The sequence below is a fragment of the Bos grunniens genome, chromosome 6, assembly GCF_055505025.1.
Source record: "Bos grunniens cultivar Pamir isolate PY7600 chromosome 6, Bosgru_T2T1.0, whole genome shotgun sequence".
Lineage (NCBI taxonomy): Eukaryota > Metazoa > Chordata > Mammalia > Artiodactyla > Bovidae > Bos > Bos grunniens.
Genome location: NC_141170.1, coordinates 14,059,146 through 14,072,055, shown reverse-complemented (window position 1 = coordinate 14,072,055; position 12,910 = coordinate 14,059,146). Strand labels below are relative to the sequence as shown.

The 12,910-nt window shown below is 46.5% G+C and overlaps 1 protein-coding gene and 1 pseudogene across 3 annotated transcripts in view; both read left to right on the top strand.

The window, feature by feature from the left end:
* The window catches only part of EVC2 (EvC ciliary complex subunit 2), a 161,911-nt gene that overhangs the window by 102,768 nt on the left and 46,233 nt on the right, over nt 1–12,910 (top strand). For all 3 annotated transcript variants that reach the window (XR_015165167.1, XM_086404830.1, XM_086404829.1), the window contains exons 14-15: nt 5,855–6,309; nt 10,847–11,051. Coding sequence is in view for 2 of the 3 variants with exons in the window: in XM_086404830.1 (XP_086260956.1) it covers nt 5,855–6,309; nt 10,847–11,051 (660 nt within the window). In the remaining variant the exon portion in view is untranslated. The remainder of the gene's footprint in view (nt 1–5,854; nt 6,310–10,846; nt 11,052–12,910) is intronic.
* Nucleotides 3,571–3,670, top strand: LOC147370303 (U6 spliceosomal RNA; annotated as a pseudogene).

Sequence of the window (12,910 nt, the reverse complement as noted above, 5' to 3'; positions counted from 1 at the left end):
AAAAGCTATGACCAACCTAGACAGCATATTAAAAAGCAAAGACATTACTTTGCCAACAAAGGTCCATCTAGTCAAAGCCATGGTTTTTCCAGTAGTCATGTATGGATATGAGAGTTGGACTATAAAGAAAGCTGAGCACCAAAGAATTGATGCTTTAGAACTGTGGTATTGGAGAGGACTCTTGAGGGTCCCTTGGACTGCAAGGAGATCCAACTAATCAGTCCTAAAGGAAATCAGTCCTGAATATTCATTGGAAGGACTGATGTTGAAGCTGAAACTCCAATACTTTGGCCACCTGATACGAAGAACTGACTCCTTGGAAAAGACCTTGATGCCAGGAAAGATTGAAGGCAGGAGGAGAAGGGGACAACAGAGACGGTTGGATGGCATCACGGACTTGATGGACATGAGCTGAGTAGCTCTGGGAGTTGGTGATGGACAGGGAAGCCTGGCGTGCTGCAGTCCCTGGGGTCACAAAGCGTCGGACGCAACTGAGCGACTGAACTGAACATCTTCCATTAGTTGGGAGTTTCAGTTCTGCAGAAGAGCTCGTAGATGTTGTTATATGTATCCCTTGAGGCAGAACCAGGACCCTGCCCCGAGGCTGCACTCTTGTTTCTTGACTGCTCCTCCCTTGTCTCCAGTCCCCTCCCTTACCTGACTAGAAACTATTTGAAAGGTTTCAGTGCCCAGGAGCCCCACAGGGTCCTGCTTGGTTTCAGAAGGAAGCTTAGATTTGGAATTTAGGAAGCTCAATTGAGCAGCCTGTCAGATAGAATTGAAGGAGCCCTAAGGTACAGACCTATGGGAGGCTCTAGTACTTGACCAGATCAGAAGTGATGAGACCATGTCCTGAGCGTGGGAACAGTGACAGATTCAGGAGATATGAGATGTCAGGATGACATAGGTGGCTGCCAGGATGACATAGGTGGTACCATTCAGGAGGGAAAGGGAAGCAGAATAACTTAAATTGATTGATAGAAACTCTACTTTTATTACCGAGTGTTGGGCCCAACAGGAAGCTGTGATTCTTATCTCAGCCATTGAACTCCACCCCAGCTTCAACATTGCCTCATCCATCTCCATTGGCTCAAGGATCAAAGCAATGGGGCTTATAGCCATATTTCTCTGATGGTCTGGCCTGGTTCATGGTTAGGATCTGCAAGGATGGATGAACTGCAGAAATTCCAGTGATTTTCCATGAATACAATTTCTTACAGTTGCTTTTGCTAAATCTTGTGAGTGCCACAGGGTGGGAATGCCACTCTGCAAAGGCAAAGATTTGTGTTGTATCCCCAGCACTGAGGACACAGGTTCTTAACCTGTGTTCTTAACCAGGTTCTTAACCAGTATTTATAGAAGGAAGAAATTGACACTCTCAGGTCACCTGAACCCATGAACAAAAGATATGTTTGTGCAAAATAGAACCCAGACTATCTGCTGGGTACACTATTATAGGCTTTGCTTTTTATTTCTTCCTTATAATGAGAAGCTGGGTGTACAACTCCAGGGACTATACAGTCTATGGAATTCTCCAGGCCAGAATACTGAAGTGGGTAGCCTTTCCCTTCTCCAGTGGATTTTCCCAACCCAGGGATTGAACCCAGGTCTCCCACATTACAGGGGGAATCTTTACCAGCTGAGCCACAGGGAAGGCCCATGGGTACACTATTATAAATAACACTGTGATTGACATCTCTGTGCATGTCAGCTTTTTTCCCATCACAGGGCCTTTTATACTTTCTGTTATTTCTTCCAGAAATATCCTTTCCCCCATCTTCACTCGACTGAGGTATGACTTCACCCCTCAGGTCTCTCTTGCTGCTGCTGCTGCTAAGTCGCATCAGTTGTGTCCGACTCTGTGCGACCCCATAGACGGCAGCCCACCAGGCTCCCCGTCCCTGGGATTCTCCAGGCAAGAACACTGGAGTGGGTTGCCATTTCCTTCTCCAATGTGTGAAAGTGAAAAGTGAAAGTGAAGTTGCTCAGTCGTGTCCGACTCCTAGCGACCCCATGGACTGCAGCCTACCAGGCTCCTCCATCCATGGGATTTTCCAGGCAAGAGTACTAGAGTGGGGTGCCATTGCCTTCTCCGCAGGTCTCTCTTAGGGCTCCTTTATTTTTTAACATTTTTAAAATTCATAGTAGCATAATTATAGCAAATATAATTACATTTGATGATGGTCAGTCTTTTTTTTTTTCTTTTCCATTATAGTTTATCACAGGATATTATATATAGTTCCCCATGCTCTACAGAAGGACCTTGTTGTTTATCCATATAGATTCTTTAAAAGACCTCTGTGACCTCCTTATTTAAATTGTGTCTCATGGGTCTCAGGGTTTTTTCTCTTAGAATATCTTGATTTTCAGTTCCTATGTGCCTGGGATGTGGTAATAATAATAGCAGACATTCATTGAGGCCAACTCTGCACCAGGCCCTTCTCTAAGAGCTACCTACACATTTTATCTGGAGCAAAACGAGGACTGCAGCCCAAGAGGCAGCATCTCTGATATCTCTGAGAGACTGCTCCAAAGCAGCCGTTGGGGAGGGTCAATATATAAGATTTTAGTGAAGGGGGAGTTCAGTACCATTAAGCACTCATTTTACAAAAGGTTTTTTGGTAGTCATGAGGATCTGATGTCACCATGAAGGGATTTAGTGCTTCTCTAGATACGAGGAGATGCAAGGGTTGAGATCATAAAATCTCTTTCTAAAAACGTCCACCTATCTAGAGTCCTGTCCCACCAGGGTCCCTGGAGCACAGAGCGTTTCACTTACCCTGAACTCCCTCAGGGGAGTTGAAGGTCACCAGCCATAGCAGAATGGGCTTCAGTCTCCGTGGAGGCAGGTGGCAAGTGCCTTTGTTGTTCAGTTGGCAATGTTCTTGGTAAGTGCCAGTTTGTAGTTGACACACGTCTTAAGCAGCTCATTGACTCCTCACAGCTACTCTATGAGGTAGATCCTATTGTTATCCTCTTTTTATAGTTTAGGCACTGGACACACAGAGAGGGCTAGACATGCATTTGGGGTAACTCAGCTTGTAAGTGGAAGAGCCAGGATTGGAACCCAGGTGGTCTGCCTCTTGAGTTCTAACCTACTCAATAAATACGTGTTCAACAAAAGTCAAACAAATGAAGTTTTCACTACATTTTCAGTTATTTCCTTAAGAGTAATTTTCTTTTCTGGGGGGGGCAGACACTTATCAGCTTTATTAACTTACTTAAAAGCCATGAAACCTCAAACAAAAGAGGCAATGCTTAAAGTTCAGCTGGATGAAGCAAATTAAGCCTTTTCCTTTGCCTGGATCCTCACCATAAATCTTGCCTTTGAATTATCAAATTTGCCACCCCTTGCCTTGGGAATATTGTGATTAATAGAGACAGAGGCAGATTTTGTCTAGTCCAGGAGGTGAGAGCAGGAAAGAAAAAATACTGTGAGTGAAGAAGGTGGGAAAAAGATGCCCTGGATCCTTCTTTGAAACACATAAAAGATGATCACATTTTACTAAAGTTCAATCAAGTTACCTGCTCTTCTCCTTTGGGGGGGATGTGTTAAGAAGATAGAGTCTTGTGTTTGCTTTGGCAGCACATACACTAAAATTGGAATGATACAGAGAAGATTAGCATGGCCCCTGCATAAGGATGACATGCAAATTCGTTCCATATATTTTTATACTGATTCACATTGTTGTACAGCAGAAACTAACACAGCACTATGGAGAACAGTGTGGAGATTCCTTAAAAAACTGGAAATAGAACTGCCATATGACCCAGCAATCCCACTGCTGGGCATGCACACCGAGGAAACCAGAATTGAAAGAGACATGTGTACCCCAGTGTTCATCACAGCACTGTTTGTAATAGCCAGGACATAGAAGCAACCTAGATGTCCATCAGCAGATGAATGGATAAGAAAGCGGTGGTACATATACACAATGGAGTATTACTCAGCCATTAAAAAGAATACGTTTGAATCAGTTCTAATGAGGTGGGTGAAACTGGAGCCTATTATACAGAGTGAAGTAAGCCAGAAAGAAAAACACCAATACAGTATACTCATGCATATATATGGAATTTAGAAAGATGGTAACGACAACCCTGTATGAGAGATAGCAAAAGAGACATAGATGTATAGAACAGTCTTTTGGACTCTATGGTGGGGGGGGAGGATGATTTGGGAGAATGGCATTAAAACATGTATAATATCATATAAGAAATGAATCGCCAGTCCAGGTTCCATGCAGGATACAGGAAGCTTGGGCATGGTGCACTGGGATGACCCAGAGGGATGGTATGGGGAGGGAGCTGGGAAGGGGGTTCAGGATGGGGAACACGTGTACACCTGTGGCGGATGCATGTTGATGTATAGCAAAACCAATACAATATTGTAAAGTAAAAAAATATGTATAAATTAATTAATTAATTAAAAAAAAGAAAAAAATTAGCCATTAATACTGAACACCACATACAACAAGAATCACTGGTGTATGTAATCTGCCACATTTCTAAAGCATGCAGTCACTCCTATTAATGTAAATTGAAGCCGGCTATACTGGTCTTGGGCTTCCCAGGTGGTGCAGTGGTGAAGAACCCACCTGCCAGTGCAGGAGACGCAAGAGACCTGGGCTCGATCCCTGGTTCGGGAAGATTCCCCTGGAGGAAGAAATGGCAACCCCCTCCAGTATACTTGCCTGCAGAATCCCATGGACAGAGCAGCCTGGCAGGCTACAGTCTATAGGCTCACAAAGAGTTGGACATGACTGAAGCGACTTCATGGGGTCGCAAAGAGTCGGACACTACTGAGCAACTGAACTGAACTGAACTGAAGCGACTTCACGCACACGTGCACACACACTACCCTTACCAAAGTTAATGTACTCATAAGGAAATCTTGAGAACTTTAGTGAAGTCACCTCTCCACAGCTCCTGATGCTAATCCCAGAGGTCAAAGAATTGTTTTGATTGAGAAAAACACAAACATAACCGAAGACAAGGGAAAAAAAAAATAATCTTAATAGAAACGTCCTCTCTTGTCGTTTAAGGCTTGACTGCAGGGAGAAATCAATAGTCCTTCCAACTCTGAACACACTCTTGAAGTATTTCTCTCCTGTTGGCCTATTTGCAGAAAAATTTAGTTGGTTTTCCTTTTATTTCTTCTAGTATTTACAATAATTTTAAATTTTTAATTGAGGATAATTGCTTTACAAACTTGTGTTGGTTTTTGCTGTACAACAAAGTGATTTAGCCATAAATGTGTGTATATATATATATATATATACATACCTTATATATATAAACACACACACACATACATACCTTATATATATATATATACATACATACCTTATATATATATACATGCATACCTTTTATATACATATACATACATACCATATATATATAATACCATATATATATATATATAAGCCATGTATATATATATGCCTCCTTCCCCACACCCCAGCCTGACTCTCTAGGTCATCCTTGAGGGCCAGGCTGGGCTTCCTGTGCTACACAGCAGGTTCCCACTAGCTATCTGTTTTACACATGGTGGTGTATATATGTCAGTGTTACACTCTCAACTTAGTTGGTTTTCGAAGAGCAAAGCATTCATTCCAAGTAACCATTCAGTAGTTCCTTTCTCCTCTGCTGCTGTCATACTTTGGCTTTCTCCATCGGTCTTTAAGAACATCAGTTCCTTTTTTTAAAGAATAATTTGCCAAATGTGCGATAGTTGGGGAAAGGGCTGTTGATATTCTGCGCCTCCTGCAACTATTCCCCAAAGTGTTTTCTTGAGGGCTGTACCTGCCAAGCCCCGCCCCCTGCTAATTGTCTGCTCTGGAATTGCTGGCAGCACAAGGAACAGCGGAGGGAGCAGCTATCCATCGCTGAAGCCTCTGGGGCTGCTGAGGATGCCGGCCAGTACCTGGGCCAGTGGCGGGGCCTGATGGCTGAGCACAGCGCCGCCCTGGAGGAGCTGCAGGAGCGCCTGGACCAGGCTGCCCTGGACGAGCTCAGGGCCCTGACCCTCTCGCTGTCCGAGAAAGCCACGGAGGAGCTGCGGCGCCTGCAGAACTTAGGAATGACCCAGGAGCTACTCAAGCGTGGGGTGCCTTGGCTCTTCCTGCAGCAGATCCTGGAGGAGCACAGCAGGGACCTGGCAGCCAGGGCCGAGAGGCTGGAGGGCGAGGAGAGGGACCGGGGCCAGGAGGGCGTCCAGAGCGTGAGGCAGAGACTGAAGGACGATGCGCTGGAGGCCTCCACGGAGGAGCAGGCGGAGCTGAGACACTGGGAGCGTTTGATCTTCACGTGAGTCTTAATCCCTGTGTGTTGCCCTCTCCTCCTCTGTTCCTATTGGTGGGGGAGGGATTCCACCTGCTGGTTATGGGCATAGCCAGACACATGACACCTGATCCTGAGTCTGAGATTTGATGTGGCCCAAAGGTGGGGCTTTGGCCACCTGATGCAAAGAACTGACTCATTTGAAAAGACCCTGATGCTGGGAAAGATTGAGGGCAGGAGGAGAATGGGACAACAGAGGATGAGATGGTTGGATGGCATCACTGACCCAATGGACATGAGTTTGAGTAAACTCCAGGACACAGAGGCCTGGCATGCTGCAGTCCATGGAGTCACAAAGAGTCGGACATGACAGCAACTGAATTAAACTAAAATAAAGGGGGCCTTCGGTTGAGTGATACATGCCAGCAAAGCTTTGGCAGCTGTTTGGGGGTGGTACATCAGATTGGAAACTGGAGGAGCCTCAAACACCACCTGCATGGGGCAACAGAAAGGAATGAAATGTGGGCAATGTATAACAAAAATCTGGGTTTAAATCCCAGCACCACCACCAGTTGTCTGAGTGTAGACAAGTTACTTAACCTCTCTGAGCCTCATCTTTCTTGTCTGTGGAATGGGATGACAATGCTCAGTCATTTATGGTGTTTTGAGTAGCACATGATGCTACTGGGTTGTTAGAAAGTGAAGAAAGCATTTTATAAGAAGTCGGGAGGTAAAATTTCTAGTTCTGATTCCATGACTCAGTGATACCCTCAAGGATTCAGCCCTCAAGACCTTTCTGCTCTGCTATACTCAGTGTGCTGCCTTGGTCCTTGGGCTCATCCCTTCATGGTTTCATGATGGCTGCTGCAGCTCCAGGAGGCACACACATCATCTCTTTCAAACATCTGCAGCATTGATCTTCCCTATCCTATTGGGCAGGACTACATCATAAGTCCATGCCAAACTGTTCACCTGCTAGGAGGCTGAAAAGGCCATGATTGTCTTAGACTAGAGGGCAGCACTTCTTCTTTAGGCTTCGAGGGATACATGGTTTCTGTAGCAGCTATTCAACTCTGGCCGCAGCGTGAAAGCAGCTACAGACAACCCGTAAATGAACATCACTGTGTTCCAATAGAACTTTATTGATAAAAACAAACAGTGGGCCAGATTGGGTCCATAAGCCACAGATTGCCAATTCCTGCCTTAGACCACTCAGGATTCCCTCCCTTGGGCTACTAGGGGTGTTTATATCTCCAACATTGTTGGAGGATAACCCCTGTAAACAAAAGCTGAGCTGACAAGGGACAAGGAAGTGACTCTAGATTAGACCATTAGATCACCATCTAGTAAAATGCCAACTCCCAGCATTGACGAGGGGTTGCGTGAACGAGTATGTCAGTCTTTTAACACAACCTTTGATCCGAAATAAGTGGATGGTAAGAGGTACCTGCCATCATCACCACCATCATTCCTATGCAGGAAGAACTCAGATTATCAGGAGGAGAACATACACACAGGTAGATGATTGTGATGAGCAAAGCAGGAGCAATTAACCAGGTGATCATGTGGAGGATCAGGATCTTTACCATGATAGGAAGGAGGTACATTTTAGGTGCTAGCCTCTGAGCTGGTACTGGGAGCTAGAGATGAGGGGACCCTACCCACTGGTGCTGTGCTGAGAGGAGGCAGGACTGGGTGGTGAGCAGCTTGGTGGGTCCTTGTCTGGGTGTGAAATGGGAAGACCAGTCTCACTGCACAAAGAAACAAAATCAAAAGCCCCACCAACAGCAGCACAGTGGAGAGAAACAATAACCCCACCTCCCTAGTCTACTTATTTAGAGTAATAGAAACTGTTTACCTATAAGGGCATAGTTGTGGGCATTTGGCTATAACTTAGTGCTACTTCCTTAAACCAATGGACCCACCAATCAATATTCCATTTCTCTTTGAACAAAGCAACCCAGAAAACCCTATTCAAGCGAATAAACAAAACCAAAGCCCTTTGACCATTCTTTCTTCAGTGTGACCATTCCACAGTTTAACTTGGATCTTAGCCACAATTTCAATTCTGAATCTACAGCTCTTTTGATTAGAAATGGTTATATTGACATAGGACATCCTAGGTGGCTTAGTGGTAAAGAATCCACTTGGCAATACAGGAGACACAGGATACATGGGTTCAATTCCTGGATCAGGAAGATCCTCTGGAGGAGGAAATGGCAATGCACTCCAGTATTCTTGCCTGGAGAATTCCATTGACAGAGAAGCCTGGTGGGCTAGAGTCAATAGGGGTCGCAAAGAGTTGGACACAACTTAGCAACTGAGCACATACACACTTATTGACATAGGATCATAGAGAGGGTATTGGGGGTTGGGGGTGGTGGGTAGGGGAAGGAGTCCCTCCCAGTATATCTGCTCAGTCTGTCTGTCCACCTCCTCTCTTGACCCCATGCTGCTTGCTTGACATCTGTGGTCTTCTCCACCTGCATCAAAGCCTGGGCTCTCCTTGAACCCTTTCAGGGACACCAGATAGCAGAGCGTCGTTCTGCAATGCCCATCCTTCCTTGGTGGCAGTAACATCCATGGAGCAGGGTCCTCCCAAACTCTGTGATGCAGTGTCTCTGCCTTAAGTGCTCTTCCCTGGGGACTGACCCTCCGCCCAGCAAGGAGAGGCCCCAGGTGTTGTGGAGAGGGAGGTTATCTTGGTGTGGCTGAAGTGACCTCTCCCTTCTTTCTCATCTCTCTTTTTTTCATGATTCTGTCCTTGTTTAGCTCACAGTCTTTGTTAGTTTTTGTTGACTTGAACAAACAAGATGCTGTCTTCTCCAAGCCCATACAAATCAGACCCTTAAATGCCACTTCTTATTTGCACAAGCTGTTCTCAGCAGTAATTATTCAGTTCAATCTGCATTTGACCAAAGTCTCTTTGCTCCATCCAACCTGTTTGAGCTGGCTTTTTAAAGTCTGTGGATTGGACTTGACATTCTCATTACCGGATGGTCACCTTCTTCACCTTCATTTGGTTCCATTTTGCTGGAATATTACTAAAGCTGCTGCTGATAAAACAGAAAAAGAGAAATCTTACTTTTCTATCAGAAAACCTCTATGATTTTCCCTAGGGTTAAAGAGGGTCAACTAACAGTATACACAATGTGAGTCTGCTTATATACTTTGCTTATTTAAGACTCTAAGAGGTTGCAGCCTTTATTTCTGAGGCATTAAGTAGAAATGATGTTGCACAATAGTTTGGAAACATGTTTTTATAAGTTTCCTGATTTCAAGTGGAATGGAGTTGCTGTACACTTGGTCTGAGGAAGTGAGAATTCATCAAGATGCATATTTTACCAAAGTCTTTAAGACCTTGTTTCTAAACTCCTGCCTGTATGTTAAACTCCTGCAGGGCAAAGACAGTCTCCCGTGTTCCTGTATGATCCTGGTGCCTATCTAGCTGAGCATCAAGACCAGACCACCCAGCACACGTGTGCATGTCCAGTTGTATCCAACACTGTATTCTCATAGACTGTAGCCCCCCAGGCTCCTCTGCCCATGCAGTTCTCCAGACAAGCATAACTGGAGTGGGCTGCCATTTCTTTCTCCAGGGAATCTTCCCAACCCAGAGATCAAACCCTCATCTCTTACATCTCCTGCATTGGCAGGCATACTCTTTACTGCTAGGCACCACCTGGGAAGTCCCTAGACCACCCAGGGAAGAATAAAGACTCAGATTCATTTCAGAGTTACTTTCACCTTAGAAGCCACATAAGCAGCAAATATGTGGGGCAAGGATTTCCATGAAGGAAGGTACAAAGGAGCAGCTGTGGTTTCCTTATGTGCTTCAGAAAAATTGATGGGTCCCATGGAACCCTGTGGGCTTGAGGCCTTCAGACTGTTTCTGGTTGGGGGCCCACATCAGCTCTGAAAGTCTTATTCTGTTCCCAGGAGAGAACTTTCTAGCTGAGCCGAAATTGCACACCCCTCCATGGAAATTTGGGCCTGATAGACCTGGCCCTGGCCTCCCACAGCAATGTCCTGCAGGTATTTCCAAATTTTAAAGCATCCACAAAGTGTATTTTCTGCAGCCAGTGCTGATCAGACATTGCCAGAATAATCAAACAGATGATACGATTTCATATCTAACGCAATATGGTGGCTCAGTGCTAAAGAATCAGTCTGCTAATGCAGGAAACACGGGGTCAATCCCTGGGTGGGGAAGATCCCCTGAAGAAAGAAATGACAACTCACTCCAATATTCTTGATTGGAGAATCCCTTGGACAGAGGAGCCTGGAGGGCTACAGTCCATGGGGGTCACAGAGAGATACAACTGAGCAACTGAGTGCGCGCACACACACACACACACACACACACACACACCAGCATGACACACATTAGGTGCTGAAGAAACCCATGTGGAATGAATGCCTGATCCAGGAGATGGCGGGCGTTTCCGGACATGGATTTGAGTAATGGAATCTGAGCTTTGAATTTCCACTTCCCCATCCCCAGCACAACCCACCCTGTCTTCTTTTTTTTTGCAAGAACAGACGACTCTTCTTGCTTTTCCAGGAAGCTCTGCTCTTCTGCCTTCTCCCTGTCCGAAGAGGAGCTGCTTGGGATGAGGCAGGAAGTTCAAGGCTGCTTCGCTCAGATGGACAGGAGCTTGGCCCTCCCCAAAATCCGGGCCCGAGTCCTGCTGCAACGATTCCAGACAGCTTGGCGAGAAGCAGAGTTCCTCAAACTGGACCAGGCCATGGCTGCCCCTGAGCTGCAGGTAGGATGGGTGTCTCGGGGCCTCGTGCTGGCAGAGGCAGGGCCTCCTCCAGCTGCTGAGGCTGTAGAATCCGGCTCCAGTGCCGCCCTCAGCCCTCGCCATGTTAGCATCGGGCATTCCCGGAACCGCCTTAAGTTCTGTAGTGGACACCCTGGTACCTGGCTTTGCACTGTCCACCAGCAGTTATGAGTCTCCACCACTCATGGTTCACAGGTCCACCCCTCTCCTGGGCGTTGATTGCCCTTGGTGATGGGAGCCACCTGGCCTGAGAGGTGACTCTCCCTCCTGCCCCTCCCATAGCCACAGCCAGTGACCCACGCAGGAGGCTTGTGTAAGTGGTATGAAGAAGATGCTCATTTCAGCTCAGGTGGAAAAGGGCATCTCTGATCCCAGGGCTTGGAGAGTGATTTACAGATGCCTGTGTGGGCTAAGTCATTTCAGTCGTGTCTGACTCTTTGCAACCCCATGGACTGTAGCCCACCAGGCTCCTCTGTCCATGGGATTCTGCAGGCAAGAATACTGGAATGGGCTGCCATGCCCTCCTCCAGGGGTCTTCCTGACCCAGGGATCGAACCCGAGTCTTCTGCATTGGCAGGTGTGTTCTTTATCACTAATGCCACTGGGAAAGCCCTGACATGCCTATAGTGAGCACCTGTTGCATGCCATCGAGAGGCAACTCTTGGGTGCTGGGTTTACTCCGGAGCCCCCCATGGGCCAGTCAAGGCCAGAGCCCCCACCTTACCTAGCCCTTTCCTCCTCCTGTCCTGGTTCCCACACCTCCTGTGGCTTGCTCTGAACTCCTTTCTCAGGAAACAGCGTTCACCCCAGTCCCTGCTGTCTCTGGCTCTGCCTCCGGGGAACCTGACCTCTACAAGGCCTTTGAACTTGCTGTTTCCTCTGCCAGGAACATCACAGGGCCAACTCTTTGCTGTTTCTTCACATCTCAGTTCAGATGTCATCTACACAGAGGTCCTCCCTGAGCACTATCCAAAGTCAGCACCTCCGCAAGCATCCTTCAGAATGCTGTGTTCTTGCTTCTTCGTAGAATTGACTGCGATTTGGAATGTCCTGGTTGCTCAATGTACTCATGGTCTGTGCACCAGCCCCCACCAACAAGCTCCCTGTTTGTAGTTCCCATTCACCACTCCATCCCAGCATCTAGAATGTGCTTGGTGCTTAGTAGGTGTGCAGTGAGTGTTATTGACTGAACCAACCAACCAGCAGATGTGGGCAGAATGTGGGGACTTCCCTTGAGGTGATATCACATTGATGTTGAAAGCATTTCACATCACTTACACTTCTGTCAACTCAGCTGTGGCTAACAGCAGGGCCGGGAGTAGGTGTTCTGTCCTCATGTTACAGATGAGAAAACTGACCGAGAGGAAAAGTGAATTAATTGACTAAGGTAGGACAGAGTAGAAGGACTGGTCTTGGAGCTGGTGCTTTCTGACTTTAAACCCAGTGCTTCTCCTTGAGGAGGAAAAAAAAAATTCAGCCACATCCTTTCTGAATAAAATCAGTGAACAGCACCAACTTGGAAGATTTTATATCGTTTCACATTAAAAAAAAAAAAAAAAAGGGCTTCCTGGGTGGCGCTAGTGGTGAAGAATTGCCTGCTGATGCAGCAGACATAAACGACTCGGGTTCAGTCCCTGGGTCAGGAAGATCCCCTGGAGAAGGAAATGGCAACCCATTCCAGTATTCTTGCCTAGAAAATTCCACAGACAGAGGGGCCTGGCGGGCTACAGTCCATGGGGTCACAAAGAATTGGACATGACGACTTAGTATGCACATTAAAAAAAAATAGTGAGTTGAGAATTCCCTGGCAGTCCAGTGGTTAGAACTCTATGCTTCCACTG